Source organism: Uloborus diversus, chromosome 7 (genome assembly GCF_026930045.1).
Source record: "Uloborus diversus isolate 005 chromosome 7, Udiv.v.3.1, whole genome shotgun sequence".
NCBI classification, from domain to species: Eukaryota; Metazoa; Arthropoda; class Arachnida; order Araneae; family Uloboridae; genus Uloborus; species Uloborus diversus.
Genome location: NC_072737.1, coordinates 64,986,203 through 65,007,123, shown reverse-complemented (window position 1 = coordinate 65,007,123; position 20,921 = coordinate 64,986,203). Strand labels below are relative to the sequence as shown.

Genomic DNA, 20,921 nt, shown 5'->3' with positions numbered 1-20,921 from the left:
ACATATGAAGATATAAACTGTTACGTATGGGACAAAATGGCGGTTTTTTCGTGGAATGACCGATTCATCTTGGAAATGCGTATCTTTGATCGCGAAACTGTCCTCTAATATGAAGATTGAAAACATAAATTATTGCAATGTGAAGCAAATTAAAGGTTAATTTATCATCTTTAAAAGATGTTTGTCGTTGCAAAGAAGACGCAAACATAATTCTGAATGTGTATTAAAAATGCGAAAATGTATTTTAAATGTATACAAATATTCTTCAAAAGTCTTCATACTTCTAAAGAAAATAAAGAAAGAATTATAGGATACTCACAATTGAAGTACAAATGCTCAACTGATATTCTTGACATTTTTATTCTTACTACTTGTTCTATGCTTTAGTTTTTTTCATTATCGGTTTCGATCGTCAAACAGCACAATAAAACGCCTTACCATGGCCACTTTAAAAACGTTTCCTAAGTTCTTAACCATTTTTTCATGCTTGAATTTCGCAGATTATTTGCCGGTACAATGATTTTAAAATGTACAAAAAATGACAGTAATTTTTCATCCGTTTCTTTACATTTTCAATTTCTTTTCCTAGTTCTATTAGATTAGTTATTTTCTACTGTGTTTTTTTTTTTTTTAATTCAAAAGGAACTTGACATAAAATATCACAAATGTAAGTCTTTCTCTTAATCTCATAATTTTTCATAGAAATAGTATAGAGTTTTTTTTTTTTTTACCAAGGTCAGTTTAACTCATTGAAAAAAGTATTAACATTTTTCCAATTTCAATCAAGTTCACTGATTGCTTCCTTAAATAGGTTTCATTGTAAGATAAGACATGGGTAATCGTGAAATACTACGACACTAACTAGCAGGTATAACCGGAAAATTTTTGCACTGTAATTACTGTTATTAGTATTACTGCTGCATAACATTAATAGTTTACAGAAACGTAGCTGCAATCAATTGGAGTAACAGTTCTAAGTGGCTAATTTTACCTCATCTTGTACCTGTTACTTCAACCCATTCTTCAGTAACTCAACAAAGTATATACATCGATTAGTTTTTGCAGAAACGTATAGCTTAAAGTGGCGTATTTTAATACTATACTTTAAGTTATACTTTGTATATACGTTAAAGGTTAAAATGCAATCGTTTACTTTCGCGCGGATTGTACTTTGCACATAACGAAGTCCGACATGTTTTGGCACGAATTTTAAGTAATACTAGCTGCGTCCCCCGGCTTTGCTTGGTCTACTTTGAAAATAAAAGTTATGTCAAGTGACGCGTATTCAACAATCAGGCTTGAACAAAAATAAAATAAAATAAAATAAAGAAAGAAAGAAAAAATATGAGTAAAATTTTGCGGCAGATTGCGGAAGAGTAACCAAAAAGTAAACATTTTGAATCCCCCGATTACAGGAAAAGCCTTTAAAACAAAAGCCAGAATTTTATTTGTTCATATTCGAGAAAAAAAATGGCAAGAGATCTTTCGTCTCAATGATTTTCTTCACGCTATAAATTTTAATAAAAGCATTGTTATGGAAAGTTGAGATGAAGCACTGAATAATAATTGAATGGAGGAAAGACTTCAAAAAATGGAATTTTATGTCGAAATCTAAGTGTTACAATTAATAGTTTTTAATTGAAATCTCCACTAATCATTATAACATTATAAACGTTACGAATCCATCGATACGCGGTTCGATAGTCAGTTTACTGGAGTTCGGGAGAAGTAACTCGGACATAGATACATAGATATATAAGTAGATACATAACCACTCTCCGTTTTTAATTATATAAGATTAAATGCGTGAGTTTTAGAGTTACCAGGAACTTAGAGCAATTAAACAAAATTGTTCAAAACATAATTAAGTTTTTTTTTTTTTTTTGCGAAATCTTAATATATATAAATCTTCTGTGCGGACGTTTGTCACCATAAGGCTTTCAAACGGCTGGACCGATTTTGATCAAATTTTTTGTGTGTAATTAAGTTGTGGCAAGCATGGTTTTGAAGCCCGATGGATCGAATCCGAAACGTTTTTGTTAATTAATTAATTAATTTAAACATTCGATGGTTATATCCCAAATGATTAATATTTATTTTAACTTATTGTTGAGCGAGATTTGAAATAAATATTGAATCGTTGCCAAAGGACAATAAGAAAGCCAGCTCTGCTTTTTGTTATGAAATTTCCTACTGTAATAATGAGAGAGAGTGAAGCCTTCATTTCTTGAAAGCAACGATTTTAGGTCCAGTGAAATATTTTAAAGTAAAGTACTGGAAGAAATCGGGTTTCTTTCACTAGGTTCACGCAAAACGCGTGTTTTTCGTCGAAGTTAAACCATGCGACCGAATCGGTGCTTTAGGTTTTCCTAACCAAATGATCGGACAGTACTGTACATAACAACATTTGTTTCTTGGTTAATATCCATCTGAGTTTTGGCACCAATGGCAAGAATACTTTAAGGATTATCAAACTAATTAGTACATTATCAAAGGAAAAGATGGTGGAATTTGAAGACGAAACAAATTTTATTTTTGTTCAGATAAATTACGACACGGTAGTTCTGTACACACAAGATCAGTGCTGTTGAAAATTTTTATCTTTGGCGGAAAAAACAAATTAGGCAAATATATGAAGTTTTCGTCCAAAAGATGGAACCGCTAATAGGTCAGAGTTCGCTTCGCTCACTGATCGGCTGGATTACAGGAACGTGGTGGCTTGGCGACATTGGCCATAACAATACAGTTGCGTGATTATTTTTTACTACTGTTAATGTAATTTATTGTATTTTTCGTTCATTTGGTGAAATATTTTAAATTTCAAAGAATTGTTTTTTGGTTTTTAAAGAGTGTTTAGTCATTTTAGTTGAAGAACGTGTTTATTTTACATCGGAAGGGGGAGGGGTGATTTTCGCCTATTCAGGGAACTGATTTTTCATTTATCATTTTTTTTAAACGATATCCATTGGATTGTTTTATTCTTTTTCATATGGGGACGTTGCAGCGGGATTTCCCGTTTTTTCTAGATGGAATAGTTAGTTTTTTATACTTAATATCTGAGGATTATTTTTATCCTTTGAGTATGTCTGAAGAAACAAACCATACAATCTATGAAGATCTTTCAAGTACGCGAGAAAAAATAGTTGATAAAACAACTGATCAGTGGGCACTAGATAAATCAAGTTGTAATAAATATACGCATTCTGACACCAAGCAGCTTAAAATATTTTCTATTTACTTATTTTTTCAACAAAACGGTTCAAATATTGATGATTTATTGAAATTTTTCAACTTCTCAATTTACAAAGTTTGAACAGAACAACGTCTGTCGGTTCCTCTAGTTCCCTATAAGTATTTAACATGAAGATGAATCTTTCGACTGTAGCTGCTTGAGGTACTTAAAGTCAAATGTTGGCTAGTAGTTAGCTGAATTAAATGGGATCTGATTATACAGTCTTGTACGGATTTGAAAAAAAATTATCAAAAGAGACCTAGTGATTTAAACATAATTCTTTTTACTTTCTTCTATATCTAATACATAGAAGAAAGTATTGGATTCGTGCAAATTTTCGAATTTCGAATTTTGACGGATTCGAACGTTTTGAGGTGTGCTGAGTCCATTTCGACTATTTTTGTAAAATGTCTGTCTGTCTCTGTGTGTGTATGTATGTATGTGTGTGTGTATGTATGTGTGTGTGTGTGTCACGTCTGTGTGTGACCAGTTTTTTGTGGCCGCCCTACAGCAAAAACTACCGCATGAAATCGAACGAAATTTGGTACACATATGTGCACCTATGTGAACTTGTGCCCATTGGTTTTTGGCGCGAATTACTCCAAGGGGGGTAGAGTAATGGGACGTTTTTTGAGTTACACGTGCTTGCTATTCCTCAGGAAGTAACTGGCGGAATCAAACAAAATTTGGCCCATATGTTGCCATTAACAGGAACAGGTGCTGATTTAATTTTGGTGTCAATGACTCGAACGGGGGTTGAGCTATAGAACGTTTTTTGTCGTCAATTGTGACTGCTGTATCTCAAGAAATAATGAACAGAATGAAAGAAAAATTTATCGGCAAGTAGTCCTTAGTGGGTATAAGAGCTGATTTTATTTTGGTGTCAACAGCTAAAAAGGGGGTAGCGCAATCGCCCGTTCTTTTTTTCCATTGTGAGTGCCCTATCTCAAGAAGTAATGCTACGTTGTGGTTGAAATTTGGAATATATGTGAATCCATATGTAAACAGGCTTTGGTTCAATTTTGACGCCAATCGCTCCAAGAGGTGTTGATTTTTTTTTTTTTTTTTTTTTGCGAATAAAAATAGCTTTATTAATGCAACAATAAGAAAGATAAATCGTAATAGATTGTCGTCTGCGTATTTCTCGTGATTTTAATTGAATGGAAATGATCGGAAATATTATCTCAATGATTTAAAATTTTTAACTGTTGCCATCGTATGTTTGTTAACAAATAAAATATTTAATTAATTCAAGCAAGGCTTTTAAAATAACTTTCAATTTTCGCTCTTTGCTTTGCTTTTGCAATAATTCAGACATTGGGATGGTAGTCAAGTTTTTGCATGTGTAATTTTGTTTTTGTTGGGAATATTGCTTCCTCGTTAAGCATGGGGGATCAGAAAAAAAAAAAAAAAGAAAAATATAGAAGAAAGTTTCGTGATGGCCACAACATACTAGTTTCATTTTGGTCTTTTTTTTTTTCATTTTTTAGTCACAACGTTAATACATTTATGCTTGTGCACCTTTCATAGTTCTGAGAAGATTGATGGGTTTTCCAACTTCTCTCCAGGATTTAGCACAGCCAGACTGTACTTTCTGGGGGTAGAAGAAAAAATGGATAGCAGCCAGAACGTGCCGGTCCTCTTATTAATATTTAGCTATTGTGTTAGGATTTGAAATATGTGTGAGAACCAAACGTTCTGGGCGGGTTGATCCTAAAATTTTCCTTACTGATTCCCTAAGAGTGTTTTCTTTAATAAACATCAATTTCAGTTTTCAATGTTAGCACAATCTACGTACATTTAGCTAATATTGCACCAACTGGAGAAAAAAACTTAATAAAATAAGGATAAAATTCAAAACAAAATTATGAATAAAGCATAAATAGATTTTTTTAAAAAAATTCTCCTTATTAGAACAAGACTTTATGACAGCCTGTACGTTAACCCTTAATTCGTTAGTGAGGTGGAGAAAAATCAGACTTCTGTTCTCAAACGTTTGGTAATCTTCACACACATATATGGTTTTATTTGTATGTATATATATGCCACTTAAGGTACGACATTACATTATATTATAGAGTCCTCCGCACCAACCACCACACGTGCAACATACCAGACAGCCTCGTTATCACATCCTGAGACGGCAGTTTCGTTCTTATTAGAACTTCTCAGTCAGGAATGGGGAATAACCGAGCCGGAGGCAGATGTCATCTCATTGAAGCTGAGAGTGCCAACAAACTGGTAGATAAAGTTAATTTATCTCACCAGCAAGTGTTCGCAGAAGTGTCCGAGACCGTCCATAAATTAACTTTATCTATCAGTTGGTTGGCACTCTCGGTTTAATTCAGATGACATCTGCCTCCGGCTTGGTTATTCACTATTGCTGACTGACGAGTTCTAATAAGAACGAAACTGCAGTCTTTGGATTTGACAATCGAACTGCTGTTATACTGCATGTGGTTCTGCTTTACCCCTGGCTTAAGGGCGGTAACTTGCTGCTAAAAACACCACCCGTGATTTAACCGGTTATATGGGTACCTGAAGACAGTTTTGATTTCTGTTCCAGGAGCTGAGCCACCACTTGATCTGGCACTACCTAGAGGTGTTGATTTGAAATGGGAATTTGAAGGACTTCGCGACCTCAACATATTTAAAATTACCCAGTCATCATTGCTGAACAAGGAAGCTTTTCGATCGGCTAGCATCGTTCTCGAGATCCTCTAGTTACGAGTCCGACTCCTTACCTGTCATTTCATTACGGCCACCCTTACCATTCTAGCAAAAATCGTTCAAAATTTTCCTGCATTAATTTGACAAATTTTGTACAGTGTATCTATATATATATAAATGAATGTTTGTCTGTATGTCATCCATGAACTCAAAAACTACCCGGCAGATTTGACTGAAACTTTCACCGTTTGTTTTTTTTGGTACTGGAAATGTTTATAGACCAGTTCGAAAAATATCCGATCGATAGTTCTTTTTTTATTCCAATTTAAGTCACAATCCATTGGATAAATACGAATAAAATTATCGGCTGCAGAAATAATTCGCGTGAAAGATCTCATTGATAAGAAGTTAGCTGTTGCCATTTTTCTTGAGTTTGAACAAATAAATTATTTCTTTATTGTTTTATGGCTTTTCATGCAACGGGGGGATTTAAAACTTTTTCTATTTTATATTTTTAGCGATTGATTGATCTTGCAAACTGCGTGAGTACAAAATTTGAGTATAGTCACGGCTTCACTTGATACTTGGACCGATTATTATGAAAATTGCTTTATATATGTATTTTTCCACGGAGAAGGTGCATAATATGCTCATTGAAGCCACTCGCCACCAGGTGGCACTGCAGAGTAGCAACTTCTGCCCCGTTCAACCGATTGTCATGAAAATCAGTATAATGATGTATTTTTTTGTTGGCGTAGCAACGCGCGTCGGGTACAGCTAGTAGTTAATAAAATGTTGGAGTAGGCCCACCTTACCCCTATAATAAAAAAATTACTTCACCAGTTAAAAGTTAAAAACATTCTAAAATATGCGGTAATTTTTTTTGAGTTCTTTCTTTATTTTTGTCTCGAGATGGCAAATCATTTAATTTCATCCGACGTTGTTACACTGATTGAACAAAGTATTTTTTTTAAACTTTCGTTCAATATGTAAAGTATAATGTGTTGCGCAAAACCGTCGCCTCAGAGCAATAGAAAGATATTTAATCCCAGAAATAACACTAAAAAAAAGATTGCTCTGAGGCGACGAAATGGAATATCTCAACTCTCGAAAGCACAACAAATATTCCATTCTGTATTTGAAATATAGACATACTTTATTATGTTTTTCTGTGAACATGCTTTCTATAAGTTATACAACGTGAAATATTATAAATATTATGTGTAAGTAATTCCTTTCGGGAGAAAAAATTGTAATTGAGAAGGAAAAGGCGCCTTGTAAAAGAATCTTCCTTAAAAGCCAAGTGGTTTCTTTTATTCCGGAAAGTGCTAGACAGAACGAATTATTTATCTGAGAAATATGAACGAGAAAGCACCAAATGTAATACAATCTCTTCCCTGAAAGTTACAATTTATCAACAGAAAAAGCGAGCAAAAGCATAAAATATTAAAACGAGTTTACACCTTTTCTGCGATCGAGTTTCCTCTGACATTTATTTTTGTTTTTACAATGTTATTTCATAAGTGAATGATGCATGGAGCTTGCAGTAAAAATTTTTTTAGTAAACAAATATATGATTTTTTATGCTAATGATAATAATTTAAAATTGAATTATAATAATGAACATAAGTTGATGCCAAATTGAAGCTTGGACCAAAAAAAAAAAAAAAAAACAATTGATTAACAGGCAGAAATTTTTTTTGCAAGAATTGCAAAACAGCAAACAATTTTCAATGTATTTTCTGTGTAACACAAAAATAAGTAAATAAATAAATAAACTAACATTAATAATGATAAAAATATACAAATAAGTTGAACGAAACACGAAACTTTCTTCTATATCTATCTTGTGAATTAGATCGAGCTCACAATCACTCATGTACTCGCTACTACGAATTTCTGCAATACGCAGGTGCGGGAATATTTCGATAATTAGGAAATTAGAGATCTTAATTCATTGCGTTAAATTTTTGACACCAATGCCTGCGCGAGGAATGAAGTTCCAAATTTTAAACTACAGCCCGATATCATCGGTTTTGTAATATTTTTACCTACACTTTTTTTTTTGAGCAATCACGATTGCTAATTGTTTTCACTTGGATTTCCTTGACGTTCCGATTCCTTTCTCAACCTCACCGTCCTCTGCAGGCGCGGCTCGTCCGGTCCAGAGCAATCCGCTTTTCTTCTTCTTATGCTTTTTCATTCAAGTGTTTGAATCATTTCCTGTTAGCGGTTAATATTTCGATAGCGTTAGGAATTTCTTCCATAAGTACCTCGACACTTTACTTTCGGTACGGATCATGTTGTAGTAAATGTATTATTTCTCACAATTGATTATTAACTTAACTATGATTATTAAAATAATTACTCGTCTTAAAATTTAAATATATTTGTGACAACTCTTTCATGCCAAGTAAGGTGGGTAGATATTTATTGTTTTATTTGTTTTTAATATTACTTAGTAGAAAAAAAAACATCAGTAGGCATAATTTTTTTATAAGGTTTTAACGGCCCCAAAGTTATTATTATTATTATTATTTATTTTATATATTTTTAAGAAAAGGATAAACATTGCACAGATCCGCAATGTTTTTCATTTGCTTTTACCGGTCCGTGGGTCAAAAGAAGTTGAGAAACATAGCATAAAATGAAATTAAAAAAAAAAAGAACAATATTCTCCATTGTTGCCACTAAAATATGGACATTAATTCCACAAAATCCTAATTAGCATCATTAATCCTTATAAACACACACACACAAAAAGAACTAGTATGTTGTGGTAATTACGAAACTTTCTTCTATATTTTTCCTTTTTCTGATCCCTCCCCATGCTTGACGAGGAAGCAATATTCCCAACAAAAACAAAATTACACATGCAAAAACTTGACGACCATCCCAATGTCTGAATTATTGCAAAAGCAAAGCAAAGAGCGAAAATTGAAAGTTATTTTAAAAGCCTTGCTTGAATTAATTACAAATATTTTATTTGTTAACAAACATAAGATGGCAACAGTTAAAAATTTTAAATCATTGAGATAATATATCCGATCATTTCCATACAATTAAAATCACGAGAAATACGCAGACGACAATCTATTACGATTTATCTTTCTTATTGTTGCATTAATAAAGCTATTTTTATTCGCAAAAAAAAATCAACGCCCCTTGGAGCGATTTGCGTCAAAATTGAACCAAAGCCTGTTTACATATGGATTCACATATATTCCAAATTTCAACCAGAACGTAGCATTACTTCTTGAGATAGGGTACTCACAATGGAAAAAAAGAACGGGCGATTGCGCTACCCCCTTTTTAGCTGTTGACACCAAAATAAAATCAGCTCTTATACCCACTAAGGGCTACTTGCCGATAAATTTTTCTTTCATTCCGTTCATTATTTCTTGAGATACAGCAGTCACAATTGACGACAAAAAAACGTTCTATAGCTCAACCCCCGTTTGAGTTATTGACACCAAAATTGAATCAGCACCTGTTCCTGTTACTGGCAACATATGGACCAAATTTTGTTTGATTCCGCCAGTTACTTCCTGAGGAATAGCAATCACGCGTAACTCAAAAAACGTCCCATTGCTCCACCCCCCTTGGATGAATTCGCGCCAAAAACCAATGGGCACAAGTTCACATAGGGGCACATATGTGTACCAAATTTCGTTCGATTTCATGCGGTAGTTTTTGCTGTAGAGCGGCCACAAAAAACTGGTCACACACAGACGTGACACACATACACACACACACACACATACACACACACATACAGACAGACAGACATTTTCCAAAAATAGTCGAAATGGACTCAGCACACCTCAAAACGTTCGAATCCGTCAAAATTCGAAATTCGAAAATTTGCACGAATCCAATACTTTCTTCTATATATTAGATATAGAAGAAAGTAAAAATGAAAATTAAGCGTTTCATAAAAATTTAAAATAATTCGCCAATACACTAACGTAGTCGCCTGGCGAGACTGAAGATAAAAAAATGGATTTGGCGGATTAATTTACGTATTAATAGTAGCTTTAATGTTATTTAAGCGTGTTGTTTTACTAATTTTGTGAAATAATGTTTACTTCAATACCTTCTAGTATTTAATGATTTTTTTACCAAAATTAATTTGGCGGAATTTTTACATTTTAATGCAACTTTTGTAATGGCTGTAGCGCCCAGATTTTTGAACACTCAACATGACCACGTTATCGTAACACTGGCTATCAAATAAGTTCTAAAAATCATTTTATTTTATTTCCTTTTTTATTTTTGCAATTAGAAGCAACGTTAAAATGTAAAGTAATGAATCAAAATCCATTATTTATCGCAAAAGGACCACATTACCATACATTCGCCAGAAAATGGCCAAGTTTATGAAACTGTGTAAATTGTTGCTTATTCTAATTCATAAGATATGATTTTAATTTCGAACAGAAGATAGTACATTTTAAGAACATGTTGTGCGCTTATTCGACGTTCCTGGCGCGAAATAAATCTTTCTTTGACGGTAATTGGGGGGAGGGGGCAGGCACGATTTAATGGCTTTTTTTTATTCAGTTACCAGATTATTGTACATTTTATCGAAAGTTTTAAGCTTGTCCTCTTGTGTCTTTTGAAATGCATTGAAACTTTAAAAAAATCTTTACCAAACAGCCTTTTTTGAGCAATCACGATTGCTTATTGCTTTCATTTGACCGTCTTTGATGTTGTGGTTCCTTTTTCAGCTTGGACCAGGGACACCAGCACCACCGCCCACCGGCCTCCGAGCACTGCCTCCTAGAATACGTTTCTCTTGGTTGATGGCGTCCATGTCCTGCACACACACACACACACGCTCATACACACAATCCCTTACACACATACACACACGCCTAAGTGCATACACACAGGTCTACGCACACACACAAACCTGCACATGCACGCACGCGCGCCTGCACATACACACACGCCTGCACACACACACACACAACTATACACACGTAACCGCCCAGGAGGAGGGGTAGGCTTGGGGGGACAGAAGCTGTTTCTAGAAACGATAGCCCCTAATGAGTAGGGTCCTGTCGCAACTCGTGCTTGCGAAAAACATAATTTGAATTCAAAATTTCAGAATTCAAATTAATTATCTTTTTTTTTTCTTTTTTGAAAGTTTGGGAATGTATTTCGATGTTTGAGACTTTAGTTGACGAATTATGCGAAATGATTTTTTTTGGGGGGCATTGATGATTAGTGTCAAAACACTTGGCGACAATTGGAAACATTTCTAACAGTATTTCAAATTGTCCTGTCGAAGTTCAGGGTTTGCTGAGTAATACGTAAGTACCTAGAAGTAAAAGGTGTTGATATATACAAGTGTAATATAAAAGTAATCTGAAGACCTTCCCTTCTTTAAAGCGCTTAAACAATAGGCCTGTTCTGATCTTGTAAAGAAATTTCCGTCAGTAACTATGAATCTGGTGCAAAACAAAATTAACAGCTTTTTTTTTTTTTTTTTTGAAGGCGTTTTACATTTTCCAAAACGGCTGCAATTCAATCTTAAATTATATTGCATCTGTTGCTTGAAAGATAATAAATTAATCCTCTTAGGGTGAAAAGCAGTTTGTACCAGACCCATGCATTTGCTTTCATCAAAATATATCACTTTGACGACAAAATGACTATCTGTCTTGGCGAAAACACTTTGCAATATACCTCTTTAGAACACAAGAAAAACCATGTTTTATAATATGAAATTATTACTTCCTACCTTGGCGGAAATACGTCGCAACATAAGTGTAAAGACTCGTAACTTTGCCACCACCTACTACATAGAAAGAACTATCACTGGTTTCGTCATATGACCGAAAGAAGCTGAGTCAGAGGAAATTTCCCGATGAAAATCGCTTTAATTTATATCTCTTTACACACTAAAGCTATTATTTTGAGAACATTAGTTCACCAAAAATATTAACATAGATCATAGGAGAAATTAAAAGTTTATTTTCTAAGTTAACGCTTTTCGTTTTTTAAATTGAGCAAATAAGAAAGAACATAGGGAATAACAAGATTACAGTTACCGAAATTTTCAATACATTGTATCATATCCGCATAATTTTAAAGAGTCTTATTAGATTCGAAAGATAATGTCTTAGTTATCAATATCATAACGAAGTAAACATAAATGAAAAATTTAAAATTTAACTATCATAGACTCATACTTAAACAGGAACAACATACTTTAAGTTTTCCTAACCGCTATCGTAGAAGCGTTCTTAGTAACGCAATGGCTATCACAATAAAGTATTCTGAAAAATGTATAATGGAATATGAAATACGTTTTGCATGAATATGAAAAGATACATGGGAACTATGTAAATCATGCGTCACTATCTACAACATAAAGTAATCGAATGAATATGATGAGAAAAAAGAAGCAATATTGAAAAAATAGCAGTTGTCAATGAAATATTTTCTTCTTACTTTCCTTGGCGACATCTTTCAGAATCAATTAAAACAATTTTTTAGCTTTATTCTTATTAATTTTCGTGTATTTAGTAGCTGCATTCTATTAATATTATTGAAATGACGACAAAAAATTTAGTGATCAGAGTTTCTTTTATGAAAAATGTAAAATAATATCCAAAATGTTCTGTGAATATTTCTTTCATTTAAAAAATGCAATTAGCGAGCAAGAACGAGCTATTGACGGCTTGAAAAAAAAATCTTACCTGTTCTTATGTTGTAAATTATATCTATTACTAGCTGCTTGCCCGGCGTTGCACGGGCTACTTAAAAAATGAGAGATGTTCAATTGATGTTTTTGTATTACTCTGACATCAGTTTCTAAAGCGCTAAGGAGTAAATAAAATACGCGTAATGGAAGGGTTTGCAAAACACCAGTAGAGCATATTTTTGGCAAAAATCTCTTTAACGTTAATCATAGTTATCAATAATACAAGTTATGAGTATTTTCAATTAGCACAAAAGATGAAAATATATGCATTATCAACTATAATCTGTGCTCACGTTAAAATGAATTACATCTGATAGACTATATCTGAACTATTTATGTACAATTACAATCAGCTTTTTACATAGAATGACACATACTTTTTGATTGATTACGTGAAACTAAAGCACCAAGACTAAATAAATACTATTAAGCATTAATTTAATACCAAGTCATCAGATTCCAATTTAGCTTTAGTTAAAATCCTTAAAAACAATCTTTTTTGCTCAACTCTGTTTCGCATAGAAATCCAAACAATCTTAATTTAACATGTTCTTTTAGCGATATAAACTGTATTTTAAAAATGGAAACAGGAAAGAAAAAGATACTTGTTACAATTCGAAAACTCATCCATGTGACGGGAAAAAGTCCAACAAAATAAACATAATTAGTCGCACATCCTAAGTGTACCAAAATATGAGGCCGGTGAATGATAAACTTACACTACAATCAATAAACATAGCTAAAGAAACAACTTTCATACGCTGAAAAGAGTTAAGAATGTTGAATGTGAAAAATAAAAAAAGGACAGACGATAAAATAAAGGCTATGTCCGAATAGGGCAACCAATTTTAAACTAATTTAAAATGAAATTCTAGATGGAAACGTTGTTTTAAGATTTGGACAGCAGCCAAAAAAATCTCTTTTAAAACAATTATTAGAATTTTACTTGCTCACGCATATGCAAAATGGCAACAGGAAAGAAATAAAAATTCCTGAATAACGTTATGTTAATGAACGTTTTAATTAATATCTCCGCTAATTAAAGTCGCACAATTACGAGATTGGTCCTATTGTTTTCTTTGGAAAATTTCGAAGTGATCGGTATCTCGTTTGACTCTCGATTCGCAGCGGTTTTCGAGAAGATCGATCTTCAGACAGACAGACAGACGGACGGACGCGAACAGATTTTAATATATAGTAGATAGATAATTAAAGTTCAGAGATTTTCATTTCTTTTATATTCTTTATTACAATGTTAGATTATTAACATGCCTTTATATTTGCAGAATTATTTTAACTATAAAAAGGAGATTTTCTAAATCCACGAGTGAACTCTGCTTTACAGTAGTAGCATTAGTGAAAAAAATGGCAAAGAATTCGAAACTTAATTTGGGTTTGGCGTACGTGTTGACGAGTGTTGAGAGCGCTAAACAGCCAAATAAGGATCTCTGGCCTTTGACACGGCCTTTTTCTAGTACGACAACGCACATTTAAGGTAACCACTGATGAGGTTTTCTTGTAGGTAGTGATGGCTTTGCCTGGTCTACCTCAAAAATAAAAATTGTGTCAAGTGAAGCGTGTTTAACAATCAGGCTTGAACAAAAAAAAAAAACAATACAATTTTGCAACAGATTGCGGAAAAATAACAAAAAGGAAAGTTTTTCAATCCCCCGATTACAGGAATTCCCTCAACCCAGAAATTTATTTATTCATATTCTAAAAAAAATGGCAACAGATCTTTTTACTCAGTGATATTCTTCACGTTACAAATTTTAATAAAAGCATTGTTACGGAAAGTTGAGATGAAACACTGAATAATAATTTGAATGGAAGAAATCCTTCGAAAAATAGGGATTTTATGTCAAATTCTAAGTTTCATAATTAATAGCTTTTAATTGATATCTTCGCTAATTTTTATCGGAGGATTATGTTAAATAGCCAAACATGAAGACAGGAAAATTACGAATCTATCGATACCTGGTTCGATGGGTAGTATACTGGCGTTCGGGAGAAGTAACTCGGACATACATACATACATACATAGATACATAGGTACATACGCTCAGTTTTTAATTGTATAAGATGATTAAAAAGTTTTAAAACAAATAGAAATATTTCTTTTAACGCCATCGGCAATCACCTTACACTATTGAATAGAGAGGATTCCGTCATCTTGGGTGACCCGTCTTGGTTACTTAATTTCAACCAACGAGTAACATTAAGACAGTTTCCTCTCCTCTATTCCTCCCTCCATGGTTATAGCTATAGCAAAGTCATGTAGGGAAGTTTTCTTAAAATGAGAAATAGTTATTTTGAGTTTTAGCAATTCAAGTTTTAAGTCGATTTTTTTCTTTTTTTTTTCTAAATAGTTTGAAAAATAGATCACAGAAAATTAGACGCTGTTGTCAATTTGAATTAATTAGTGCTCTAGAGGCTAATTATTCTTTCAACCAAACTAAATAAAAGTTTTATCAGTTAATACACTCTTTTTCGTTTAAAATGCTCCTTCTGAACTGTTAACCGGAAATGTTTAACAGTGGTTTGAAAAATCAATTCAGTGACGTAGTTTGAAAGTAGTAATTGGCCAATATGAGCTTTATTTAAATCAAGTCCAAGAAATCCACAGGAAAACAAAAAGATTGGATAAATTTTATTAGAACTCTTAAAGTTGGTGTGAACAAAACAAAGATATAAGATTTAACCACTTTACAAGACCATTATTTGTAATAAGTACAATTAAACAAGTTAAATCAAATTACAAAGCAACGTATTTTAAAAGCACACTAAACGCTTGAATTACTGAACTAACTCAATAAGTAGTTTTAACAAAAACTTAACCCAATATTTAAATCTTTTGTTAAACTTTACAGTCAAATTAGCAGATTTTAAGTTTTGTTCTTAACGTTAATTAGACTTTTGTTCTTTCTAAGGGATGTATACAATTAGAATTTCCAAGACAGGGAGTAATTAAAGAAGCTTTGTGAAAGTTACGATGTTATTTGTTTGATATACTACTGTGTACTGCTAGACTTCCTGTCTTTAAAGTGCAATAGAAATACCTAGATTAGTGCCATTTCTGAAGCCATATCAGGGTGCACGATTGGAGAAAAAATTTGAAAAACTTAAATGTAATTGATAATAATTTTCAATATACTGCCGTGTGCAGGTAAAGGGCAGTAACTGCAAAATTTTCATTTTGCATTTTTTTGCATTTTTGTCATCTATTGTACGTTATCTTTATTGTACAAGCTCGCTTATTTGGTTTCCGCTGAAAAAAGGCGCGAAAAAGAGGTCTAATTCCAACATTTCCCTATTGTTAGTATTGAATCCACCACACATTTCTTCAAATATCTCGAAAACTGTTTTCTGTACAGCCGTTTACCTGCACACGGCAGTAAAGTTTTGATGTGTTTGATGACATAATGAACGATTTAGACAGCCTGTGAAGAAAGATCGCCAGATTCCCAATTATCGAAACCCCCTGGAGGATATTTCGATAATTGGGAATCTGGCGCGGTCGTCTCATTTTTGGTCTTAATAATTTTATTTTGGTAAACCTGCTGATTTATGGTAGACCTATATGTGAATAAATGTTTCCGATCTCTTTGTTTTGATTTGCAAAGAAAAATACCTCTCGCGCAGGCGCTGGAGCCAAAAACTGACGCCAATGAAGAAAGATTGCCAGATTCCCAGTTATCGAAATGTCCCCCACTATTCTTTAAAGCTTTTACTGTAAAGTGTTTGTCGCGTTGGCGTATTTTTTCAAATACAGCCAAATTTGCCACCTACGACTCAATGTAAACAACTACAATGTAAACAAAAGAAATCCTCCAATGAGAATAGACTCAAAGAAAACGGGCGGAGCTTTGAATGACTCAAACTATCACCTTGGTAACAAAGAATCAATCAACATTTTTCTTTCTCTGATCTCAACTGTAAAGAAAGAAAAAATAAAATAATAATTCGCAATTCCAATAAATTATAGGGAGAGCTGCAGCCACTGTGTAATGGCGGATGAAAAAGGTAAAACAAATAAATGCCGTTACTTTTAACTTGCTTTGACGCTTAGTGAATGACAGTAATTTTTCATAGTGTTTGTGGGAAGCTTTCTTTTCTATTCTTGTGAAATTATATTACACCAAACTGTATGAAGCCAGTAATTTACCCCAAAGAAAACACGTGGAATGGAATGTTTTACCTTTTTCTTCAGTACTGTTAATCACCGTAAGGTAGCGTATTCGAGCTCTGGAGTTGCGAATTAAAATTACTTTACCTCTTTTTAAGGATGATAATATCTGTACTTCAGAGTCTGAAGGACGTTTGTCACATTATAATTTTACTGGTGAGAAAAAACTTTTTTTCTGGCGCATGCAAAGGATGAGACGCGCGCTCTTAGTAAAAAATTGAAAAGTATTTCTTTTTAGAATTACGTTCACATGGCTCGATGCTGAGTAAGCTCCGACATACAATGCACTACTAAACGGAAAAACGCAATTTTTGTACTTACGTCAGTCTGGCTCTGAGGTACAGATATAGCAAAATATACAAAGAAACATTTTAATAAACCTAATTTAAAGAATCAAGGAGCATAGCTAGAAATTCATTAGAGAGAAATCAATTAAATACTTCAGAAAAAGGAGGGGGGGGGGGGAGGATATTCGGAACGGATAAGTGACAGTTTTTCAAAAACCTGTAATGAAAAAAAAAAGCAGTTTTGGGCAATTTTGTAGCGTGCGCATTTTATTCGAACAAAATATTTAAATAGCAATTAGCGAAATAAGCAAAAAATAAACGAAACATATGATTTGCTAAATAAATTGAAAATACTACAAAATAATGCGAAAGTTCTGTTAACATGAAAATATTTTTCTAAATAAATGATCCAGCAACTTCATTAAAATTTAAACCACTCTACCAAACCACATTAAAGCAGATTCTAAGGAACATCAAAATGTAACATAAATTTCTAACGAAATTAAACAACATTGAAGTTGGATCGAAAACAACATTAAAGTTTGAAATAAATCTTCAGGTAAATAGAAAAAGCCATTGAGTTATTTTAATGTTCAAAAAACTAAAAGTGATCTACTAAATAAATTAAACCCCATTAAAAGATCCATTCAGAGAACGCTATCATAACTGTACATTTCAGTTCACTGAATAAATTATTACGATAACTAATAAATTTTAAATTAAAAATGGAACAACAAAACATGAAAAAAAAAGTACTTACGGCGAGCAAAATCTGAAAAAAAAAAAAGGTATAACTTTGATATACCCCCCCTCAAAAATTACGCGCGAAATCTGGCACTCCCTACGGACTGTTTAGGGTTGCTGTTTCTTATTTTGGTGTTGCCAATTTAGGCTTTTTATTTCAGCTTTTAGGTTTTTGTTGTTTCCAAATTTAGTATTTTCTTGTATTTTGTACCATTTTTTGAGTTTTTTTTTTTTTTTTTTTTTTTTTTTTTTTTAAAGTTTTGTGGCAAAAAAATTTTGGATTTCATTATGTTTTTGCGCCACTTCATTCATCCGCCATTTCTTTGTGAAGTGATCAAGCAGATTTCTGACTTGCTGTATTTTGCTGCAAATCTGGTTGTATTTTCCAATTATATATTTTTTCTATTAATCATTTTTATCTTTTAGCTTTCAATATGCCTACTATATGTAGTGTTGTTGAAAAGTTTCAGGGAATTTTGAGCCATAAAACAGGAATTTTGCTTGGCGAGAAAGAAAAGTCGCCAAATTTCCGATTTGGGGGGGGGGGGGGGGGTATATCAAAGTAGTTCCAAAAAAAAAGTATCCAAAATATATGAATGACTAATTTTTAAACTTATAACTTAAAATAGTTAAGAGTGAAAAACATTCCACGATATAAAATTTTATAAAATGTTTTTACGATCAAAAACTTGAAAAGATATTGCAGGATGTTGCCAATTTTCAGAAAAAAAATCACGTTTGAGAAAATTAAAAATATATTTCTTTGAAATAAAAGAAAAATGATTCATTAGACAAATCAATTACAATTTTTTGTAGCGTCAATTGGTCAAACGAATAGCGAATCAACTGTTTTGTAGGGTTACCGAAATTGCTCCGTCGCCAAGATGGTAGCGGGTTGCCAAAATGAAATATTTATCGCCGCGACCCGGTTACCGTAATTCTACCAATGACCCTTAATATTAAAACGGAACAGCTTTAGTACTATCTCCTGGCTGGCGACATATCCCCTAGGTAATATTTCGTGACGCCAAGCTGCCCTAACGCGTTTAATTTTGCGGCAATCCTTGTAAGTTGTAAAGGCAAAACAAAACACAATACAACACAATGGGGTTTTTTAAGTAAGTTTAAATTACTATATTTAGTCACTGAAATTGATAGAATAAGCAAAATGGACATAGATAATACTTTCATTTTCCCAACAGTTATATTTTAAATATTTTTTTAAAAGGTCCGGTTTTTCAAACAAAGCGTGGTCTTGATGACGTCACAAATGACGTTCTTTGGCGCATCTTTCTACCATGTTTCTACGTTATGATAATCAAGAAGCGAATTCAATATTATGCTCTACGCTTGCAATCAACCATATCGTTGCCAATACCATATACTTATAGTACCATATCGTTGCCAAAGATGCGAATTAAATATTTTGCTCTGTAAATGGCAGCACTGAATGGCATTTCATCATTTGTGATGTCATCGGCAGAAGCATAAACAATGAAAGCGCACCGATTTAAGTAATTTTTTAAAAATATTAAACTTAAACAAATTCTTTAAAAAATGGTCAGATCCTATGTTTTTTGACATTTCTTTTAGAAAAAACTTTTACAATTTTGGAAACGACCCCATTGGGGCTTATAACCGAAAAAAGTAGCAAGAAAAAAGACAAAACAATGTCTCAAACCTTAGAAAAAAAACTAAAGCTGTTTTATTAAAACACTAAAAAAAGCACATTTATCGTTTTTAATCGAAAGAAAACCCTGCTGTCCCAACGTTCGTGAAATTAGTCTGTATCGTAAGTTTTCTACTGGAGGAACAGAATAAATGCAGTTTAAACAAATTCCAAAAAAAAATTAGTGAGCAGAAGAAATGTCAAACACCACTTCAAATGAGTTGGTGTCTCATTCTAAGTCTTCCTACGTGAAATCCATTTGTACCATCAGGACCTCTTGGCTGCCGGATTGCAAAAACTCCAGAAAATTTTCTATTTTTCCCGAAGTACTGCTGCTGGTTCCACAAAGTGTTTTCCAATCCGTCTCCTTTGAATTTAGTCGCAAGAATTGGATAAGCCGGTGCAATAAATTTTGGATAAGGATAGAGCGAGTTTAGGTATGGATTTGGACTTGAGTACAAGTTTGCCAGTCTATTTATAGGAGGTAGAGTGGGCGAGTTTTCACCATCAGAGAGCTTTTTTCTTAACCTTTTTCGTCTCTTTTTGTCACCACTTGAGGTATCGATTTTAATTGATGTCACTTGAAGAGTTTCATCATTGTGATTGTTCTTCTGTCTTGTGCGTTCTTGATGATTGGACGCCAGTTGCAGTTGTGAATCATGTACTTGTTTGCTGATACTATGAATAGCACATATTGGAATCATATTGAATTCTCGAGTCGAAAGCGAGTTACATTTTGATAAACCACTTTCTGCTTCAATCAGTGACTCGAATTCAACGACAACAAATGATTTGTTTGGAATATCAGAATTTAGTGCGATAACTTTCTTGATAGCTAAAATAACAGAATATTCTTCTTCCTCTGAGAAAAGAATTGAAGCTATTGTCCCATATTTGCTTAGCATCAGTTTTAACCTATCTTTGTCTTCCGCTCCTTTTGAGAGATTATAAACAAGTACAGTTTTTGATACGTCAAGTGGTGGCAGTGCATCGGTTCTACGAATTTTAGATTTTTCTTCATTCATTTGCAGCTTTTCCGACTTTTCCATGCTGTAAGCGACTGCGCGCCAATCCTTGGTCAGAGATTTCACTTTTCGCAAGGACGAAATCAGTTTCAAGCTTACGTAACCATCTTTGTTTCTTCGAACATGCTTTAGCAGAAACTTATTTTTCAAAATATTCAAATCAGAGAAAAACATTTCAACCTGTTTGACAATCTTCTCTGATAGTTCATCATTTGGAGGTACAAAGTCATTGGCAGATGAGTTTGACTTTGTGCATCTGGTTTTGCTATTTCCCATACAAGACATGGTTGTCGCGTTGTTTTTTGTTGGCTTGATATTCTTAGGAGTATTGTGAGCTGAAACGTTAGGATTCGAGTTCTCAATATTACCAGTTTGAACTATTTCTGATGTCAT

At 33.3% G+C, this 20,921-nt stretch overlaps 1 protein-coding gene across 1 annotated transcript; it reads right to left on the bottom strand.

Moving 5' to 3' along the window:
* Positions 1-19,715: 19,715 nt before the first annotated feature.
* Positions 19,716-20,921, bottom strand: LOC129226710 (la-related protein 6-like). The gene has a single exon (XM_054861339.1). The coding sequence runs from the start codon at positions 20,919-20,921 to the stop codon at positions 19,716-19,718; it is 1,206 nt and encodes a 401-aa protein (XP_054717314.1).